This window comes from Bidens hawaiensis, unplaced genomic scaffold (assembly GCF_021521415.1).
Source record: "Bidens hawaiensis isolate Kalapana, Puna unplaced genomic scaffold, B.hawaiensis_p1.1 tig00059793_1, whole genome shotgun sequence".
NCBI lineage: Eukaryota > Viridiplantae > Streptophyta > Magnoliopsida > Asterales > Asteraceae > Bidens > Bidens hawaiensis.
Window position 1 is genome coordinate 15,243 of NW_027500753.1, and position 24,063 is coordinate 39,305.

At 36.4% G+C, this 24,063-nt stretch overlaps 1 protein-coding gene and 1 pseudogene across 1 annotated transcript; one reads left to right on the top strand and one right to left on the bottom strand.

Annotated features, from left to right (window-relative positions):
• Positions 1 to 1,572: 1,572 nt before the first annotated feature.
• Positions 1,573 to 2,541, top strand: LOC143602761 (uncharacterized). Its single transcript, XM_077079767.1, has one exon. The coding sequence runs from the start codon at positions 1,573 to 1,575 to the stop codon at positions 2,539 to 2,541; it is 969 nt and encodes a 322-aa protein (XP_076935882.1).
• Positions 2,542 to 4,224: 1,683 nt separating this feature from the next.
• LOC143602762 (uncharacterized) overlaps positions 4,225 to 24,063 on the bottom strand; it is a 49,593-nt pseudogene continuing 29,754 nt past the window's right edge.

The window sequence follows — 24,063 nt, forward strand, 5'->3', positions numbered from 1 at the left end:
ACGTGGGTACTTGTTTACATAAGTTTGGGTGGGAAACGAAGCTTTTAACCTTTTAACCCTTTTAGCGTTAATGTGTGGGAACCATTTTATTAATTCTTTGGGCTACCCCCGTCATCAGTACCTTTTGAAATTTAAGAGAATGTGTTGAATAACTTAAGGCAATAAACAAATGCAGCGACCCACTAATATACTATTTAGAGATAAGGCAAACCAATATGGTTCAACCAGGGATGGAGAATGGTTATAGTGGCCATTTCGTCATTCAAGGAGAGTCGTGGACCCTCCCCCCTATTTAGAGATAAGGCAAACCAATATGGTTCAACCAGGGATGGAAAATGGTCCTAGTGGCCATTTGGTCATTCAAGGAGAGCAGTGGAACCCCCCCCCCCCCACTTCACACAACTCATTTCAAAGGGGGGGTGGGCGGGGAGAGCCAAACAAAATTTTTTTGTTTATTTTTTCTTTTTTAGTTCTCTTATTAAATAACAAGGGATTTTCTAATAATGAAGGGATCTCGGAGGAACAGTCGGCGTTTTTGGCAAATCGTAGTATCCTCGATGGTCCGCTGATCCTTAATGAGCTTATTGCATGGTTGAATAAGTTCAGAAAGAGAGCGATGTTATTCAAGGTAGATATTGACAAGGCCTATGATGCGTTAAATTGGGGGTATGTGGATTCTATAATGGGACAAATGGGGTTCCTAACTTGTGGAGGAAGTGGGTGATGAATATTTTGAGCGCTTCAAGGGCTTCGGTCCTAGTCAATGGGTCGCCAACTCAGGAATTCCCATGCTCGTGTAGTATACGACAAAGAGATCCGCTATCTCCTTTTCTTTTCCTCATTGCCATGGAAGGCTTGACACGGATGATGGAAAAGGCATGTTCCATTGGGTTATATGGGGGTTTGGAAGGTGGTTATAACGGCCCGTCTTTATCTCATTTTTTATATGCGGATGATGTTTTATTTCTTGGAAGGTGGGATCGTTCAAACGCGATAACTCTAAAAAGAATTCTTAGATGCTTCCATGCGGTGTCGGGCCTCAAAGTGAACTTATCTAAGTGTCAAGTGTTTGGGACGAATGTGGGAATAAGTGAATTGATGGAGATGGCACAGATCTTGAATTGTAGAGTGGGGGAGTTTCCGTTTCGCCATCTTGGTCTAACGGTAGGGGGAACATGAACCGAATTAAAGAGTGGGACCCGGTGGTGAATTTGTTTAGGAAACGTCTCTCAATATGGAAGGCGAAGAGCTTATTGATCGGGGGTCGAATGACAATTCTTAAGTCGGTCCTTAACTCCTTACCGACGTATTTTTTCTCATTATTTCGCACTCCAGAGGGTGTTTTAAAAAAGTTGGATAGCCTCAGGAGAAATTTTTTTTTGGGGTGGAACGGAGGATAAATCTAATATTAATTGGGTCGCTTGGCAAAATGTTATTGCTCCCATTGAAAAAGGGGGGCTCGGGTTCGGTTCTCTAAAAGACACTAATCTCTATTTGCTTGCAAAATGGTGCTGGAGGTTCAATAATGAAAAGGAAGGGTTGTGGAGGAAAGTAGTGTGGTCAATTCATCATATGGATAACTCCTGGAACTTTATTCCATACAGTTTGTCGATTCCGGGCCCGTGGAGGAGTATAGGGAAGCTTGATTCTTATCTTGATCAAATGGGGATTAGTATGCGATCAGAATTGAGATCTGTAGTCGGGAATGGGGTAACCTTAATGTTCTGGTCCGATATATGGGTTGGGGAGGAAGCATTTCAGGTTCGGTTCCCGAGTCTGTATTCGTTAGAAAATAATAAGACGTGCCAAGTTTCAGACCGTTTGGTTATGTATGATGGAGAAATATGCGGGGTGTGGGATTGGATAGTAAACCAGATTTCGGCAGACGAGATTGAGGAGCTTAGAAATATGTTGAGGATTTGTGAAGGTATTCATTTAAGCAATGAGGGTGATAAAGTATGCTGGAGTTTAAATGATAATGAGATATTCTCTGTTAAAAGCATTAAGGCGAAGGTGGAAGAGATCCGATACCCTTCACCGCTAAACACATTCACGTGGAATAATTGGGTTCCAAAGAAGGTATGTATACTCGCTTGGCGTGCAGGTTTGGAGAGGCTACCAACTTTGGTGGCTTTAGCAAAAAGAAATATTTGTTATGGGTCGGTTCTTTGTCCGATATGTGGGGAAGTGGAGGAGACCGTGGAACATATGTTTAACTCTTGTCGATTTGCACAAGACGTATGGAAGGTGATATCGATGTGGTGTGGGGCACATTCAGTTTACGCGCTTTGTATACAAGATCTGCTAGATCTATTTAAATATTCGGGGTTTACTTCTTCTAAAAAGAAGACATTCCACGCGGTTTGTCTTATAACTATGTGGAGTATTTGGAAGTTGAGAAACGATGTGGTGTTTAATGGGAAGCCGGGTCAACTTGCGAGGGTGGTGGGGGGCATCAAATCTCTTAGTTTTCTTTGTATTAAGAACCGCTCAAAAAAGCTTAACATTTCGTGGGAAGATTGGACGAGGTTTCATTTGTAGTTTCGTACTACGTTTGTTTGGTTTTTTTTAGGTGAGTTGGTATTTTGTTGGGTGTATCTTTGGGTCTTCGGGCTTTGTTTATGTATATATATATATATATATATATTAGTTGGTCGTTCAAAAAAAATGAATTTTCTAATATATGCCCTAAGGACACATGTAAAAGACATAAATTATATGGAATGTTCTTATTAAAACTATCATTTTACATTAATCTTATAAAAACTACTATATTTAACATTTTTAATATTCCCTCCATTCATGACTAATAATTGAACTTTTTTAATTTTCTTTAAAAGTACTTTTTTATCACTTCTAATTTCCCACATTTTTTGTGTTCATCTATATGTAAATATGTAAAGAATATTCAAATATAAGAGTGACTTTTTTGCACGTCTTTTTCATTTCTCATTTCTTCTTCACAAACCTCCTTTTTTGAAAGGAAAACCCATTCTTTGCACAATTTTGATTAAAAAAAAACAAAAGCCTCTTCTTCACTTAAAAACATTGATCAACGAATGGTTTCTCACAAATTGTTTTCTTGTTTTCACTTTGTTCTTCAATAACATCTTCTTCAACACGAAGTTCATTCAGATCCAAAAGAACACGACTATTCATTTGCAGAATAATAGTAATGTTTTATATCATTTAAAGTGTGATTTTAGTGGTTTTTGTCGATGTGGTTTGTCCAAATATGTAATTTTAGTCCAATAGTTTCAAATTTGTAATTTTTTCCCTATGGTTTCATTTCACTAGAAATTAAACCCGAATTCACTAACCTCGTTAAGTCCGGTCGTTTAACCATCAGTGTGCCCTTCATGTGCACTACGACGCGTTTTTTATTAATTTATTATTTTTTTATTTTTTTCTGATGAAGAATAACAACATATAAGATAGATGAAAAATAAATTAAAAATGTTGTTTTTAAATAAATTAAATATATTTCTTTATTAGTTATCTATCTTTTTTAAGAAGAAGTTTTCTCTTGATCATCTCCCTCCCTATATATATATATATATATATAAACATGATCAAATATATTTTATTCTTAACATGAAAACAGTGAGAACCAATTTGTTGTTATTATTAGGTTAATTTTTGTAGGTGTTTGTTGTTATTTTTTGTTCGTATTTGCTAGTTTTCGATTATGAGACGTTATAAGTATATGCTGATTCACATTTTGTTTTTATTATTAGATTTTTTCTTTTGTTGTTATAAATATTTGTTGGTATTTTTTGTCATTATTTTGTTCTTGATTTTGATTATTTTGTTGTATTTTTTTATGTTTTTTTCTTTGTTATTATAAATCATTGTTTATGTAGATTGGTAATGTAGTTGGTATTGTTTCTTACGTTCTTATTTTTTTATAAATTATAATTATTTCCTACGTTTTCATGTTAAGATTAAAATGCACATGAATCTTCCCCTATATATACATACACACACATATTTTACATCTGTAGTGTTTCTAGAAAAGTGATGTTGATGTTTCGCGATAAGCAACACACATTAATTTATGGGTCGGCTTGGAAGTCTGGAAGAGGTGAAGTAATCCATGACCGGAATACCTGTAAGCGAAGACTCGGCTTGGAAGACGGATCCATGCAAAAACAAAGGAAATTACAAAGTTACCCTCAAGTACTATAGCAATTAGTTTTGTACTATAGCAATTAGTTTTGTTTTACTATATAGTATAATGAATCTCGCATCATTTTCTCTCTATATTTTCTTAGTGTCGTTAAAGTACATAACTATTTTTCCTTACAGCATGAATGTTACAAGATTCAGAATAATATTATTCGTCAAAAGATAACATAACTATCTTAAATCCCATATTAATTTTATTTTGAGGTATTATTGAATACATTTTATTTTGTGGTATTATTCAATACATTTATCACTATCATCATCACATAACATATGTAGGTGACCCCAGAAGTGAAGTTTAAAGAGACGAATAGATTGGGACACCAGATACAGTTACTCCTGCATCAACAATAAAAATATTTCCTGTTATATAATACGATGAGTCATGGATTAAGTACATAACCAGTGACGTCAATGCTGGGTCGGTAGTGCCAAGTTCTCTTAATGGCGCTACTAGAGGTGCACATAATCGGGTACTGGTAAAAATCCGAACCGGTTTGGAACCGGTTTTTTTGACACCGGGTAGAAAATAGGACCGGTTCCAACCGATTCGGAAGCAACCGTTGAGGCTTGTACGGCAAGCAAATCACGAGCCATGGCGGATAGAATAGGAAATTCGTTTTGTTTTCTTTTCCACCAAGCCAACAAATCAATATTGCGAATTTCGTCGACCGTTGCGCCCTCAACATAGTTTGCTCCACTATATCAACCAAGTTCGCTAGTTGGTGTGTTTCCTCTTTGCCTCTTAGATGCCAATTCACGAACCGCATTCATCAAGTTTGTAAGTGGGTCCTTGCACGGCCTACTAGTTGTTTTTTTTCACAAAAGACGATCTCGTGCTTGGACCATACATTTGAAAATAATAGTCATAAAGGTCTTGAAGGTTTTTGTTGAACTTTTCCTTCGCTTCCGTCGACAACTTCGGGTCGATCTCGTGCATACCCATGTTGTCGAATATTTCCTCGATCTTTATCTCAACCCCATGAACATTCCAATAGGGGTTTAAAGCGGCCGCACAAGTAAAGACCGGCGGTATGTTTTCAAAATATTTTAAAAACTTTTCCTTCATCACCACAACAATATTCTTGAAGAGTTTGTTCTTCTCCTCAAACTCATTAAAAGTACAAGACATGTAGTATAATTCTTGCAAAACCCAACAACTAGTAGGGTAATAGACTCCCGATAACTTTGTTGTTAAGTTTTTGAACACGTCAAGATACCCCAACAAAAAACCGACATTGACCCAAACACTTTCCGGAAGCATATCGGCCTCTCGTACGTCAACAAGATTTTTATGAAAACTTTGTAGAGTTTGATGTTGGGCGAAAGCACACTTGAGCATATGACAAGTTGAGTTCCAACGGGTTGGAACATCCCAATACGGCCCCAAATACTTTCTTTCAGCCGACTTGCAATAATTCTTATATTCAAGATGTCTTCTTTTATGTAACATTATGAAAATTTCGAGTTCAAAATGTAAACTTTCCAAAGTCTAAGGACCAAAAATGCAAAAATTCCAAACCCGAGGGTTAAAAATTAAAATTATGTTTTACTGACCCATCGCGCTACGCGATGGATTAGAAGAGAGACCCATCGCATATCGCGATGGGGTGTCTGACAGCGAGATGCGTGGCCTTCCACGTGGCCACACGTGGCACACCGTTCGCCACGTGTCGTGGCACACCGTCTGCCACGTGGCGACACGTGGCAGACCTACGTTGTGACTGGCCAGGGCTACGTCGCGGTACGCGACGGGTGCCCAGAAGGCCATCGCGTACCGCGATGGGCTTCTAGAAAATGTCTATAAAGAGCAAGGTCCGGGATCTCACAAACCACATCCCAAAACCTGCTTTCCTTTCTCTCTCTAGCATCTCTCTAGCTTTTATATCCTACCTCGAAGTTCGTACCTTATTTCCTCGATAAATGTGCCCCGGTTCCTCGTGTTGCTTACCGACGATTCCTCGAAGTTCGTGCCACCCTCCACTCATATCAACCAAGAAGGTGTTTGTTCTCGAAAGGCGTGCCGTTAATTGTTGAAGATTGGCGTTCATAAGAAAAGAGTAACGAGAAAAAGAGTTGATCGAGAAGGTGAAGCGGCGTTGGAGTCTTGCTTGAATCGTTAGGGTTTTCGTAAACCTTTAAAGGTAAGGCTTAATGCCAATGAATATAATAATAAAATATTATAAAGGCTTAAACCTTAAGTCGAGGTTATACTCGATACCTCGAATAAAAGAAAAAGAAAAGAAAAACATAACAAAGAAAGAATAAAAGATAAGAATTATAAATATGTATATATGTGTGTAAGTTTATATATGTATATTATTTGTTATGAATATTATTTATGGAATAAATAACTATTCTTAAATAATAAAAGAAAAGAATACGTTTCTTAGAGAAGAAGAAACGTCGGGTTTTTATAAATAAACAAAAGGTTTTTAATTACTTTTAAACTAAAGGTTTTCAAGTAAAAGAGATTTGAACTAGAGGTTCATCGAGGTAAAGATATAAAATAAGACTAAAGGTTTTAAGCCGGATTGTATATCCGACTAACAAATGGTTATACTCTACTATAGGTGCGAGATAGCAAGGGAAAGACCCTCGGATGGTGTTGAAGCCGATCCCAAAGCGATAAGGTGAATACGCCCCCAAACTTTTACAAACTTGTTTTCAAATGAGTCAAACATGTTATATGAAAATTATTTACAAGGAACTATGTGTTCCTAAAACCGTTATAAATAAGAGTATACGCCTAGCCCTCAGGCTGTAGTATACGTTTGTCTGGATCCTTACATATGTGGTAGTACGCGGTGGGCATATCGCACCACGCCTGGTCGTAGGACGCTTTCCCGCGGGAAGCACGACCGTGTGTATACTTACGGGTACTTAACTAAGTCGAACGTTGTTGTGTTTGCTGAGGTGACCTAGTGTAGAGACTCGAGTTTATAAATGTGTTATTTAACTTTGTTATTCCTAAGCCACGATGGGCCGAGGCAGGCGTAGTCTCGAGGGGTAATAAAGTCAAAGAAAATATTTTAGCATCAGCGTGTTCACCAGCATTCGTTGCTGACGTATTTTATTTACATTTTGTAGGTGACCAAGATTAGCACTTGGAGTGTAGAAGTGCTACTTATATATCCGATGGCTCGGATTTGTTTTGTATAAACTCGAATATATAAATGGTGGTTTTGTAATGATAAAACAAGTAATCTTTTAAACCTAAACGGGAATCTTTTATAATCCCGTCTTTTGTAATTTTACAACTTTAATCCACATGTTTTACAAGTCTTCCGCTAATATAACGTAACTCTGATTTATTTACTCTTGGGGTACCAACATTAGGTGTCACACTCCTATGCCGTGTTTTGGGGTGTGACAAGTGTTGGTATCAGAGCCATCGATCTTAGCGAATTGGGTATCATAAAACAATACCCAAGCTTCGATCCAAGTATAGGAAATAATTGTTTATTTGTTTTAGGGATAAGATAGGCTGGTAACCTTTTCTTTCCCTCCACATTCTAAACCACCCATAATGTTAGAGTCATTCAAAAGTTGGATGGAGAACTATGTACGCAAGGCCAAGGAAGCAAGAATCACTGAACCATACCCTGAGGATAACATGAGTGATGGTTACTATGAAGCGTATTTTGACCAAGATGTGGAACACGACTTAACCAAATCTGTGTACTACCCCGAAAGTAGACACTATCCAGTAGACGTTCCTGATAGTCCACCAAAACAAGGAATCGAACCACCAAGGCACTCAAGCTACCATCCACCAACAATACCCATGTACCATCCCTCTGAAGTACTGACGTACCATCCATCGGAGATCCCTGCTTACCAACCATCGGAGATACCGCAGTACTACCCAACTGGATACCTACCACCAAACCCTCACCCATCATATGCATTTCTATCCAATCTACCCATCAAAGAGGAACCGAAATCCCCATCATCCAACTGGATGCAATGCCACTCCGATCAACGAAGGTGGCATACCGGAAGCTCTACTTTCAACGAAGTCAACTCTCAACCCAACAATGGTGAAGGGCCGTCCCGTTGATGACCGTCGTTTGAGTCATGCAAAAACCTAATTAAACTAAATAGTTAGAGTAAGTAGGGTATCGTATCCACGAAGAGCATGTGGTAAGTATTACAAATTTGTTTGATTATTTTAATATAAAATTATAACTAAAGGGGACAAACGATGTTAAGCAAAATTTTGAAAGAGTGATTTTTACCAACAAATTAAGGAAAATGCAACCTCCTCCGGGTTCAGGTTCTAGGTTTCACACAAAACTCGTTCGATGAATTGGACATCACATAGACATGGTGTTGGAAATTAGTTAAAGTAGATATTGAGACAGGCTTTTGTCATCAAACCTATATAATTCAATTACTCAGTCTACTAGTATCAAGTCAACCCCCTTTAGTCACCCAACCCGCTTCTAGGTTTTGTCATCAACCGAACATGGTTGTAAAGAAGGAACTCAAAACCCCAACAAACTGTTTAATTAACTAATACTTCAATCTGTTAAATGCTTGTCATCACATAAACAAATCCAATATATAAACAAGCAAAATTGAGTGCTTAGCCCTGCCTCATCATGGTAATTGCTTCTTGATTTGTGTGCTCCATAGCCTAAGGCAGCGCTGCCTTCTGTCTTGTGCGTATCCTCGAAACAGCCGTCCCCCAGCCAGAATAAATCACTCATAACAGCCGAGCCCTCCAAAAGTCAATCATCCTCTAGTGGGTCGTGATGCCTAGTGGATAATTCCCAGCCCACTTTAAAATTCATCACAATGTTGTTAATATAATTTGAAGTCCACGTGACTTGCTTCTAAATGGATGGTAATATTCTTCATTTATATTTAACTTTCAATTTCCTCATCTTTATCAAGTGAAGTACAACTTGATCTTCAATATTAAAGTGTCTCGCTCTACAATATTATTAACAATTAGTCACAACCGAACAACCACTCATCACATCCCCACACTTATCATTTGCTTGCCCTCAAGCAAACTCTCATGCAACACATACACCTCGATCGATGATTCATCAATTACCACGATTAATAATAGCGAGATATAAGGTCATACCCAATTCCCAAGAACTGACACCGTTAAGGTTGATAACCCACCAGATAATTTGATATTACAATTTAAAACTATAGAACCGCCCAAACGAGTGTACTTTGTTTTCGGTTAGGATACATATGATCACACCTCTCATAATATAACATCTCTCCTCTCGGTTTAATATATGGACCAGCAAAAAAAATGTGCTAGTATATCTATGCCTTCTATACCAAGTATGAACACTGGAAGCAAGTCATATCTCCACCCATTACCCACCGGTTGCATAAAGAATAGAGCTAAGGGTTTTGTTGTGGCTTAGGTTAGGGTGTGGAAGCAAATTTATTTAGTAGCTTATGGTGGATGAAACCCAATTTATTTAACAAACAAACAAACACTCACTAATATTTACAAACGATAACGACTTTAAACACGAACTCTTTTTGAGTTTTTCTTTGATTTTTCATTTTTTTTCTTCCTTTTTTTCTCTCTTTTTTTCATTTTTTTTCTCTCTTTTTTTTAAATAAATACTAACATCAATATATACAAACAACTGACCCGAGACATACGTACATTGTGTATTATGCTCAACAAACAACTTAAATACAACTCTTAACATACCAAGTTTCATCCACATGGTTAAAACAAAAGGCCAAGGCTAACACGACTTATAATGTGGATTTAGCAAATGAAAGGGAAAAGACACAAACTTGGCTCCTAAGGGATAATGTAGGGTAGAGAGTATTATTATTTTTTTATTATTATTATAATATATATTATTTTGTAAGGCCAATATAAAATGGGTTTTCTAAAGTCCAATTTCTCTATACAGGTGGTGGTATTAAGATCTCGAAATGCATGAGACAACCAAGTTCTAGATATAATCGACATACTGGTTACTCTCTATAATGGCACTCATATGACATGTGTAAATACTATATATTATATGTGTATTATATATAAAGCAAATCTCACACACATACTGGAGGAATTAGGCTGCCGATATGAAACATGTGTACCTGTCCCCATGACTCGTTATCCCCAACTAAACGGTCCATTTTAATTTTTCTTTTTGAAAAACATTTGCATGGGAAGACTTTCGAGAAGTTTAAAAACTGACCATGATCAAAGACCTCTACTTGGCATTAATAATAGCAATTAATTATATACAATTCCGGCTTTTGCGCACAATCAAGGCACTCTAAGGCAAAAATTTTAATTTTACCCCATCCCCACACTTGAGGTTGACATTGTCCTCAATGTTTAAAAGTTAGAAATAAAAAAAAATATTATTGAGGACGAGATTAAAATTGACTGATTAAAAATTTTAAAACCGGGCTTAATGTGATGGTCCAAACACTTTGTACAATATGCAATTACACTTTTAACAGTAAAACTAATAAAACAAAAAGAATTATGAAAACGAAATAACCTGATAAGAAAAATAAGCCACTCAAATATACTCGTGCTTGCGCTCAACGATCCCGGCTCCTCAATTCACTCAACAAAATCTGCAAACTCTCACACGTGTAGAAGCATGCTTCTCACAACCGTTAGGATAAGTCTTTTAAACCGTTAGCAAAACCGTTAATTTTAATTACCAAGCCAAGTTATATAATTTGCATTATTAAATTTGTTAAACTAGTAAAATTATTAAAAGACCTAACTCACTTTCGTAGGAATCACGATTGCATTTAGCATATGCAACAAGCCCGTTAAACACCCTGGTAGCCCGGGTGGACGAGTAAGGTCTCGTGAGGGTTTCTAGGAAACTACATCCACAAAGTCTTAAATACAACATAATATACACGTACCTGAATTCAAGGCCGGGTTGCCTCCCTGTTAGTGCTAAATTTTTGTTAAGGTCTTCAGCCAGACCATACCTTATGTGCCGTTCATGGTGATCTCGTAGGGTGCTTGCCTCCTTCCGCTCCTAAACTTGTTACATTCTCATCATTAGTTTTTTTCCAGACAGATCATAAAACTTGCAAGTTTCTCTGTAATAGTCATACTCCAACGATTTCTTGACCTTTTTTCTTTTTCTCCTTCTTGACTTCTTCTTCACTTTCTCTTCATTAAACCTATCAATCATAAAACATTCTTTCTTTTCTGTTTGATTCTCCTTCTCAGGAGATCCACACTTGTAAGTTTTATAACTAAACGAATTAGAAAACACCTTTAAACTCATTTTCTTTTCCCCAAACCTCATTCTGGCTATTCCTTCAACGCAATTAATAATAGCCTTTGTTGTAACTAAGAACGGTTTACCCATAATAACAGTGGGTTGTGTATTATTTACACAATCAAGCACGAGGAAATCCACAGGATAATAAAACTCACCAACTTTTACAATCACGTCCTTTACAATCCCCTTAGGACATGTAGGAGTTTGATCAGCCAACACCACTGTGGTTTTAACTTTTTGTAGTAGCCCAAACTCATACTGATCATACAAACTCCCTGGTAAAATACTTACGCAAGCTCCAAAATCCAACAAAGCCCTATCTAATTTAATATCACCTATTTTTATTGAAATAATGGGTGTTCCTGGATCTTGAAGTTTCGGGGGAAGGCTACCCATCCGAGCGGCGCTCACACTAGCAGTTAAATCAAGTTGTTTAGGAAACTTGTGACGTTGTTTGTGGGTACTTAACTCTACTAAACACTCAACATGATCAGGAATCTCTTTAATTTGTTCAAGAAACGATTTATTTATTTTCACTTTTTCAAAACTCTCCCACCTTTCTCCCTTAGGTGGTTCCCGTTTATGTAAATTTTTTGGTGCAAGTAAAGCCATTGGAAATGGAACTTTCACATTCAAATTACTAATTTCAGAAAAAAATGTTATTTGAATCATTTTTAGACTTTGTAAACTTTTAACTTCCTGACCTTGTTCACTCTCACCCTTAGACTCAGTTATATCATTCACCCCACCCTTAACACATTGTGGTGAATGAGTTTCAACAACAAAAATTTCAGAAAGAGGACGGGTACTTACCTCATTTATGTGGACACTCGTTGTGTTAGAGGATTTGTGAGCTGGACATATCTGAGTATCACTACAAAGCTTACCTTGATCTCTTCTGATGACTGTCACTTCTTCAGCTAATTGTGCAACATGCTGTGACAATGCCTTGATTTCCTTATCTCTGATCTCGTTGCCTTTTTGAATATCCATCATTAACTCAATAATCGTATCTAATTTTTTGTTGATGGAGTTATCATCTGACCCATGCTGACCCGTTTGCCTATTCCCCTGATTCTCACAAGATCTTGTATTTTGATGCGGTGATGCGATCTCTGGGGCGTTCTTTGGTACTATAGGCACAAAATGACTGGCAACTCCTCTAACTTGGGATCTGTGATTCGCCATAGACACTTCATTCATATACTCATCATGGCCCTGTTGTCCTCCATAATTGTTCTGCTGAACACCATTATACCTTTGCTGACCCAACTTGACCCGATTCTGACCTCTTTGATTAAATTGTGGCACTGAAGGCACAAACTCATCAAGCTCATCATATTCATATTGGTTTTGGGTTTGAGGATGTGGCATGTCAAAGTTAGAAAATTGTTGTTTTTGTGTGAATGGTGGGTATAATGGGCTACCTGGTGGACTTTGATTACTGTAATAACTCATAACCGAACTACACGTGTGCTGCAGACACTATAATAAGTTCCTGCACAAGCAAAGACAAATAATACCAAGTGTAATACCAAACTTAAACAAATCGAAATAAAAACAAAAATATATTTGGATTTTTTTTTATAAATATTTTGGGTTTTTTTTTAAAAAAAATTAATCAAACAAACAATGCAACACCAAGCACACTAGCTCACCGGCGCCATTTTGATGACCGTCGTTTGAGTATGCAAAAACCTAATTAAACTAAATAGTTAGAGTAAGTAGGGTATCGTATCCACGAAGAGCATCTGGTAAGTATTACAAATTTGTTTGATTATTTTAATATAAAATTATAACTATAGTGGACAAACGATGTCAAGCAAAATTTTGAAAGAGTGATTTTAACAACAAATTAAGGAAAATGCAACCTCCTCCGGGTTCAGGTTCTAGGTTTCACACAAAACTCGTTCGATCAATTGGACACCACATAGACATGGTGTTGGAAATTAGTTAAAGTAGACATTGAGACAGGCTTTTGTCATTAAACCTATATAATTCAATTACTCAGTCTACTAGTATCAAGTCAACCCCCTTTAGTCACCCAACCCGCTTCTAGGTTTTGTCATCAACCGAACATGGTTGTAAAGAAGGAACTCAAAACCCCAACAAACTGTTTAATTAACTAATACTTCAATCTGTTAAATGCTTGTCATCACATAAACAAATCCAATATATAAACAAGCAAAATTGAGTGGTTAGCCCTGCCTCATCATGGTAATTGCTTCTTGATTTGTGTGCTCCATAGCCTAAGGCAGCGCTGCCTTCTGTCTTGTGCGTATCCTCGAAACAGCCGTCCCCAGCCAGAATAAATCACTCATAACAGCCGAGCCCTCCAAAAGTCAATCATCCTCTAGTGGGTCGTGATGCCTAGAGGATAATTCCCAGCCAACTTTAAAATTCATCACAATGTTGTTAATATAATTTGAAGTCCACGCGACTTGCTTCTAAATGGATGGTAATATTCTTCATTTATATTTAACTTTCAATTTCCTCATCTTTATCAAGTGAAGTACAACTTGATCTTCAATATTAAAGTGTCTCGCTCTAACTCACTTATGACCCTCATTTAAGCTTTCATAGCCTACATTTACAAAATAACACAAAGTCATTGTATTTTAAACAACCAATAAACTAAAAATACAATATTATTAACAATTAGTCACAACCAAACAACCACTCATCACCCGTAAGCCCATGATGAGGGTGATGATGCCCTATGAAAGTTTCCGAATGCCGTCGATGGTGAACGAAACTGCTCAACCCATGGATGAAGATGAACCAGAAGAAGAAGAACCAGAAGAGGAAGAGGACCCCGAAGAAGAGGAGGATCCTGAGGAAGAGTCTGAACCGGAAGAAGAGCATCCCGATAATCATAATGAGATATCAACATCGATGGATGGATCACTCACTTCCCAAAACCCAAGCTACGGTTCCGTTGATCCATATGTCCAATATCTTGAGAAAATCAAGAACCAAGCTTCATCAAGCTTTCCACTGTTCCAAGGCGTAATCCCAACAGAAGAAGAGCAAGATGACGAGATCAGAGAACAAAACAAAGCTGCTAAAGCTTTCTTCTACCTTTCATCCGACATGACTGAAGTTCCGTATCCAGAACCAAGGAATCACTATGAGATGGTGACATTGGGTTACCGCGACCCACCTCCACAATATGGATACTGTAACATTTCGGGTTTTCCGTTTCCTTTCGGTTTGTAATCATTACCCGGCCCGGGTTCATGTTAGGGTTAAGGTATTTGATCAATAAAGTTCATTGTCGTTTATCATTTTACTTATTTATTTATTCTATTTGATTAAAACGATAATTCATGTGCAATATCTACCCCCAAACTAACAATTGATCCATTTTGCATCCAACCTCAAAGACCAAGGACCAAATAGCAATTAATATTCAATTTCCTTCCTTCATCTTTTCCATCTCCCGTCGTCAACTATACCCCCCCACCATTTCTTGGACCTTAATCTACGGACTAATTGACGTAATTGATCATACCATATCATTCCTTATCAAAATCCGATCCTACCGATACCCTAATTATGGGAATTACCAATCAATTGACAGCTAATGACTCGTTTTTAAAGCTTAACAAACCGCGGTTGAAACAAGCTTTGTTCCCCTATAAATACACCTCCAAAACGCAATTAAACCTGCACATACATCCCTCTCTACCTCGCGACCTAAACCCCTAAGTCAATTAACCCATACATTGTTGTTTAGATTGTTTTCGCATTCAATATTTGATCTGTAACCCTAACGGGCCGTTATCACTCAATTCATCGTCAATCATGGTAATTAAATATTGTTTTATGTTTGTTTTTATGCGATTAACAGAAACCCCAACTCAATTAACCAAACTATTAACGAATCGGACGATTATAAATTCTAGGGTTCATAGTGGGAAGGGACTTGAATCAGTTAATGTATAAAATTAATTTATCTCAAACTACAGATGAGTTAGACACCTGCCCTAGTGGCAGGTGCATGATGGTTGAGCACACGGACCGGCCTGGGGGCGCGGGTTCGAGTCCTCCCAGGCCCGGTTTTGGGTTTTTTTAAATTCTTTTTCTGTTATTACTAGTATTGTCATTCTTTCAGATTTAAAACGTAAGTAAGTGTTGTTTTTAGAAACCGAACCTCCGCTTCTTTTCTTTTAACCTTTTTATAAATCTCATATGTATATGTATATATATATATATGTGTGTGTGCATATATATATACATATACATATACATATATAAGACAATAACTCCTTTTACTTAATATACCGAACCATGTTCCTTATTCAAAATAAATTCAACTTTCTCATATTATACTTCATTAACGTTTTAATAATAAAATTTAACGAGTTGAATCATATTAAAGGTTCCAGTTAATTTTTTTTAGTATACATAAACATTTATAATATTTACTCTACTTGTTTAAAGATCTAACAAAAACAATAATAATAATAATAATAATAATAATAATAATAATAATAATAATAATAATAATAATAATAATAATAATAATAATAAAAGGTTGAAACCCTAAACAACTACAAAACTATTTTAAGCCGATTAATAACCGTTGTGTCATGTTTCATTAATTTATACTCTCTAGCTACTTATATCACTTACAAATGTATTGATAGTTAAATAACTAATAATATTTTAAATTAAAATTCTACTTAAACCCTATTCATTGTAAGTCTTATAATTATTTCGTCATAAATAATTTATATTATCTTTAACAACTAGGAACTCTCGTTGACATATCCTGAGGAGCTCAACCGTCTCTATTTAAATTTTTATCGCCATCTTATATTTGTTAATCCTCTTGTTAAGGTGAGTTTACATATCCCCCTTTTTCCATCTTTTATATTTTGGGGGTAGCATGTATACCATATTCAAGTTACTTATGTTTTATTCCAACATATATTCAAAACGCAATTCAATATATGTTTATGTGTGATTATTGCATGATCTATGATAAATGTTCTATGTGATTAATTGTTTATTTTATGTTTGGTGGTTGGTATCTCATCCTCATCTAGTATGATCATACATTTACCCAAGTACGTTGATTTCGTATCAATAAGAACGGGTCCACATCTATTTAGTTGTTTACATTTTCATAGAAATAGTAATACTCATCATTTACATATGAATTGTGATTTATCTATCTATCTATATATATATCGCAACTAAAACTTATGTACTCTCACCAACATTCGTGTTGACAAACTTGATTTTTATACATGTTACAGGTGCAAGTAATTTATATTGTTCAAGACCGAAGAAATTAGTTTTACCTTAGGATATTTTCAAAATACAAAACATGATGTAATTGTTGTTTATTATTGAATTTGTGTACTTGTTTAATGTTAATGAAATTAAATAATTTTTGTCGCTTTAATTAGTGTCTTCTGAGCTACTGCTCAATCAATACGTTACGCCCCGACATGTTCCGCCTTTGGTCAGGGTGTGACAGATTGGTATCAAAGCCGAAGGCTATAAGATAAGTGGTTAGATATAACGGCCTTGTAACATGCTTAGGGTCCCTATACGTGATATGCCTTTACGTGGTTGCACCATGAATTATATTATTGATTGCAGTAGCTTAAATATTATTTAATATTATTCTTGTACACAAAATCACACACTTAATCCGAGGCTATGCCTCACTCTCAAAATTGTTTTCAAAAATTTTGAACGATTTAAAAAAAATGGGAAATTCTTTAAGAAATCCCGCCTTTTCACTCCCCTCTCCTTGAGGATGATTTGTGGGACGGATATGTAGTAACTGTAAGAGGGACACACTTGTTTACCGAACCCTTGACACCAAGGCTTGCGAGCCTAAGGAAGTGCAATGCGCATAAATCTCAATCAACCGCGAGACCTGGTTGCCTTCCTGGAGTGTTCGGTAAGGGTGTGGAACTTATTAGGCCAAAGTATATCACACCAAATGTACCCGAGTCTGCTACCCTCATTGTATCAAACGTGGTCATGTGACGATCACACTCTTAAATCAACGATGAGATTTTTGTTTAATTTTTTTTTATTTTGTTAAGAATAAATATTTTCTCAAATTATCAATTTCATCAATACTCTAAGTTAAGGTTATTAAAATTTTATCTTGTATTCTCATGAATTCTCACAAAACCTGAAATTTCACATAGTTATATAACTTTTTTTTTTCAAAACATAATAAACTTTTCACGTGTCGTCATTGTAGCATGTCTTCTTCCCGCCTTATCAACCGTAACCGTCGCACCAGCAAACCGGGCCGTAGCATGTCATCCCACATCGCCAAGGGAATCGTGGAAGCCCTCTCAACAATCATCTCTCAATTGCAAACTGTGAATGCTTCTTTATCATCCACAACTCCGAACCCAATTTCTTACCCCATCAAACAATTCAAGAGTGCCAACCCGCCCGAATAATTCGGTATTGACGGTGCTACCATTCTACTCCAATGGTTCGAAGAAATTGAGAGCATATTCCTTCATTGTGAATGTCCTGATGACAAGAAAACCACTTACGCCTCAGGCATGCTCAAGAAGAATGCCCTCAATTGGTGGAACGGTGAGAAGCGCACGCTTGGCGCTGAGGTTGCCATGGCCTTGCCATGGGATGACCTCAAGAAACTCATGCTCAAGAAGTTTTACCCGAAACATGAGCTTCGGAAGTTGGAAGAGGAGTTTTGGAATTTGAAACAAGAAAGTGGAAATGACGCCATCTACAACGATCGTTTCCATGAACTTAGCCTTCTCATCCCTCACATGGTCACTCCCCTTGAACGTGCAATCGATAAGTACATCTCGGGTTTGCCTATGCAAATCCAAGATTCCGTCCTAAGTCTTGACCCTCAAACTCTCCATGATGCCATCACCCTAGCCGGTACCCTCACCGAAAACCACGTTAAGGCCGGGACCTTGACGCGGAAAAATTTCAAGAAGCCCAATGATAAGCCTGCATCCGAGCCCACCAAAGAACCTAAGCCCGAATCTCCCAAACCCTAGTCTTCTAAGCCCGAATCATAGCACAACAACTCTCCCCATTACCGCAACAATAAAAGAAAGTCCAATTCCCAAAACTATGTCTTGGCCCAATCGCAAACCCAACCCACCAAGAAGCCCAACACAGGACCCCACCCATTATGTGATACGTGTAACTTTCACCATTCGCCTAACCTTAAGTGTCGACAATGCACCCACTGCAATCGATTTGGCCACCTCTTTACCACATGTCGTGAACGCAACCAACTCATGATGCAACCATTTACCTCACTTCTTACCCAACCACCAAACATGAGACCCTCACCTCTTACCCAACCCCAAACTTTACCTTATGCTGAACCGTTTACTCAAGCACCCTCAACTATTAGAGCTTGTTACAATTGTGGAGACCCTAGCCATTTTCGCAATGCATGCCCAAGACTCGCACACATGAACCAAATTCAATCCTACCCAACTCAAACCACTCAATATCTAGCTTACCAAGCCCAGGTAAATCAACTTCAACCAATCCAAGCTCAACCCATCCAAGCAATTCAAGCCCAACCCATTCAACCAATCAACCAACCTCAAGTTAACCAAGCTACTCAAGGTGATCAAGGACATGCGTGTTACATCAACGGTTCCCAAGTCTAAGCCTAACCATTTATGAAGACATGTTACGCAAAAGACGTTTCTTTTATTTAGTTTTTTTTTCATTTGAATCTAATGTATTAACTTCATTAAATCTCCAGTTTTGTTATGAATGAGAATTATGGTTATTTATAATGGTATTCAATCTCTTATTTATTCATACCTTGTCGATTATTGCACTATTTATTATTACACAATTTATTATCATGATTTAAGTGGTCTATTACCGGTTAATTACCGGGACTATGTGCACGGTGATGTGCATAGTTATCTAATAGTACCGTATTTGTATCATAAACTACCTATATCTGATTTCCTACAAACGTGTTGGAAATTGGGACTATGAACATGTGTTGTACATAGTTATCTAATAGGAGTCACATGTATAAATTTTATTTCGATATTTTAATACATGGCTACCCAAACTCTCCAAACTCACCTCATCCTCATGGTACTCTTAACTCATCTCATCGATTTTATAATCTTGGTTACAAATCTTATCTATTATTATACTCATAAGTCATGTGATTTGTTTGTTGTGTGAACCTATATATTATTACGTGAATTTTCTCGTCATCTCAAGTATTTTCTCTACATCGTATGTATAAGTTACTTATGTAATTACAAAATTTTCCTCTATCTGTTTATTTCATTTTGTTGTTATTACTCTCGATGGTTAACTTCAACAATTTCGTCATTTTTTTTAGTTAATTATGTTCATCAATTTTCATTCAATTTTTAGTTCATTACTATTGATCAAATGATATCGATTTAAAAAGGTTTTCTTTTACCCTCGTTTTCAAACCCACACAACGGAACGAGCCATGTGCATCATGCGACGATCTAAATAATTATGAGCGCACGCATAATTATCAAAATCCTCGCATGGAACTCATGTGAATACGGTTGTATGTTATAACTCGAAACCTAGGGTGATTTTGGGTAACGGTACAAATATCGATGTGATAAGGGCATGGTGGATACGCCGCTGGTACATCCTATATATAAGTGTCCTTATCATGTCTTCCGTTTGTAGCATTATTTGGGTCACCTGAAGATCTGTGTTATTTTTTTTATAAAAAAAAAATCTCTTGACAATTACTTTCTTTCCTTATGTTATGATTTTTCTATAATTTCAGGACGAAATTTTCAAAAAGTTGTGAATGCTGTAACATTTTGAGTTTTCCGTTTGTAATCAATACCCGGACCAGGTTCATGTTCGGGTTCGGGTATTTGATCAATAAAGTTCATTGTCGTTTATCATTTTACTTATTTATTTATTCTATTTGATTAATACTATAATTCATGTGCAATATCTACCCCCAAACTAACAATTGATCCATTTAACATCCAACCTCAAAGACCAAGGACCAAATAGCAATTAATATTCAATTTCCTTTCCTTCATCTTTCCCATCTCCCGTCGTCAACTATACCCCCCCCCACCATTTCTTGGACCTTAATCTACGGACTATTGACGTAATTGATCATACCATATCATTCCATACCAAAATCCGATCCTACCGACACCCTAATCATGGGAATTACCAATCAATTAACAGCTAATGACTCGTTTTTAAAGCTTAACAAACCGCGGTTGAAACAAGCTTTGTTCCCCTATAAATACACCTCCAAAACGTAATTAAACCTGCACATACATCCCTTTCTACCTCGCGACCTAAACCCCTGAGTCAATTAACCCATATATTGTTGTTTAGATTGTTTTCGCATTCAATATTTGATCCGTAACCCTAACGGGCTGTTATCACTCAATTCATCATCAATCATGGTAATTAAACATTGCTTTATGTTCGTTCTTATGCGATTAATAGAAACCCCAACTCAATTAACCAAACTATTAACGAATCGGACAATTTTAAATTCTAGGGTTCATAGTGGGAAGGGACTTGAATCAGTTAATGTATAAAATTAATTGATCTCAAACTACAGATGAGTTAGAAACCTGCCCCAGTGGCAGGTGCATGATGGTTAAGCACACGAACCGGCCTAGGGGCGCGGGTTCGAGTCCTCCCAGGCCTGGTCTTGGGTTTTTTTTAAATTCTTTTTATGTTATTACTAGTATTGTCATTCTTTCGGATTTAAAACGTAAGTAAATGTTGTTTTTAGAAATCGAACCTCCGGATTAATGTCTTCTTTTCTTTTAACCTTTTTATAAATCTCATATGTATATGTATATATATATGTGTGTATATATATATACATATACATATACATATACATAAATAAGAAAATAACTCCTTTTACTTAATATACCGAACCATGTTCCTTATTCAAAATAAATTCTACTTTCTCATATAATACTTCATTAACGTTTTAATAATAAAATTTAACGAGTCGAATCATATTAAAGGTTCCAGTTAATTTTTTTTAGTATACATAAACATTTATAATATTTACTCTACTTGTTTAAAGATCTAACAAAAACAATAATAATAATAATAATAATAATAATAATAATAAAAATAATAATAATAATAATAATAAAAGGTTGAAACCCTAAACGACTACAAATCTATTTTAAGCCGATTAATAACCGTTGTGTCATGTTTCATTAATTTATACTCTCTAGCTACTTATATTACTTACAAATTTATTGATAGTTAAATTAACTAATAATATTTTAAATTAAAATTCTACTTAAACCCTATTCATCGTAAGTCTTATAATTATTTCGTCACAAATAATTTATATTATCTTTAACAAGTAGGAACTCTCGTTGACATATCCCGAGGAGCTCGACCGTCTCTATCTTAATTTTTATCGCCATCTCATATTTGTTAATCCTCTTGTTAAGGTGAGTTTACATATCCCCCTTTTTCCATCTTTTATATTTTGGGGGTAGCATGTATACCATATTCAAGTTACTTATGTTTTATTCCAACATCTATTCAAAACGCAATTCAATATATGTTTATGTGTGATTATTGCATGCTCTATGATAAATTCTCTATGTGCTTAATTGTTTATTTTATGTTTGGTGGTTGGTATCTCATCCTCATCTATCCTCATATAGTATGATCACAAATTTACCCAAGTACGTTGATTTCGTATCAATAAGAACGGGTCCACATCTATTTAGTTGTTTACATTTTCATAGAAATAGTAATACTCTTCATTTACATATGAATTGTGATTTATCTATCTATCTATATATATATCGCAACTAAAACTTATGTACTCTCACTAACATTCATGTTGACAAACTTTATTTTTATACATGTTACAGGTGCAAGTAATTTATATTGTTCAAGACCGAAGAAATTAGTTTTACCTTAGGATATTTTTCAAAATACAAAACATGATGTAATTGTTGTTTATTATTGAATTTGTGTACTTGTTTAATGTTAATGAAACTAAATAATTTTTGTCGCTTTAATTAGTGTTTTCTGAGCTACTGTCCAATCAATACGTTACGCCCCGGCATGTTCCGCCTTTGGTCGGGGTGTGACAGATACCCCAACGAAGTCCCGTAGTCGTAAGAAGAACACTAGGAGCGTGCTCTACATGAAACAGATGATTGGAGAAAGAAGGTGGCCGATAAAGGAAAGAAAAAGAAGAAGATAGGAGAAAAGCTTCTTGGCAAGTGCAACAAGTTGACGAAAGTTGTGAAAAATTTCATGAAGGATTGAGGTGACGGAGAAGGAGACAAGATGGAAGTATGTGTGTGTAATAATCTTGTATGTTATGTTAATTATGTGTGTAATAAGAACGTTGAAACGTTCTTGAAAATAAAGATAGGATAATCAATATATATATATATCAGATGATATATATATATTATGTGTTTGTCTTGTAAAATATATATATATATATATATATATATATATATATATATCCTCTAGTGATATATATGAACGTGTAATGAAGTATATGTTTAATAAAGGAAACGTTGTTAAAATTTCAAGATATAAAAAGATAAATTATAAAAGAAAATGTCTGAACAAAGTAATAACAACGAGAATGCACGAAAAGAGAAAGAAATAAGAAAAGAAAAGGGGAAATACCCCGTGGATAATCAAGAAGAAATTCCCGAAAAATTTATGAATAGAATACAAAAGATGATTAAGGATGCGGTTAGAGAAGAGTCCATGGCTAGGTCTCAATCGAAACACTCAAAACATTCTCGTTCCGTTAATCCTTCCCGAAAGTCCGTTAAGTCTCATCAAAACCCGTCTCTAGTCGAGGAAAGTGTTCATGAGTCTAACGCTGATGGTGGAGTTAGACAAGAATTCAAGAAACTTAAGATTAGTGAATGTTCGTTCAAAGATTTTAAGTACTATGGACCGAAAGAATTACATGGTGACAAAGGATCCATCACAACCGTGAGGTGGCTTGAGGAGATGGAAACAATTGTGATAACGAGCAAGTGTACCGATGAAGAAAAGACTCAATACTCTGCCCTTATGTTCAAGGGAGAAGCGCTCAAGTGGTGGAACACAATGATTATGAGCAAGGGGAGAGAAGTGATGTACAATTTGAGCTGGGACGAGTTCAAGGCTATGTTGATGGGAAAGTTTTGTCCCATGCATGAAACCGACCAAATACAAACCAAGTTCCTTAATCACAAGACCGTTGGAACAAACCTTCGTGAATACAACACGAAATTTCACGAATACTGTCGATTGGTTCCCCAGCTGGTTACTCCTGAATCCAGCAAAGTGACACGTTACATTTGGGGACTACCACGAGAGATTTGTGACATGGTAATATCTCACTTACCACAAACCGCCGACTTCGCAATGGAATTGGCTGGTTACTTGATGGGCGGAATGATCCGCAACAAAGAAGAAGATAAAAAGGTCGTGTCATCTAACGACCAGAGAAGGACTGGAGGAAACAATCGATTCAAAGGCAAGGGTGTAAACCAAAATCGATTTAATTCCAACGCCACGCCATTCAAAACATGAAGAAGATACCACTAGGGTCTATGCAACTTCGCTCCGC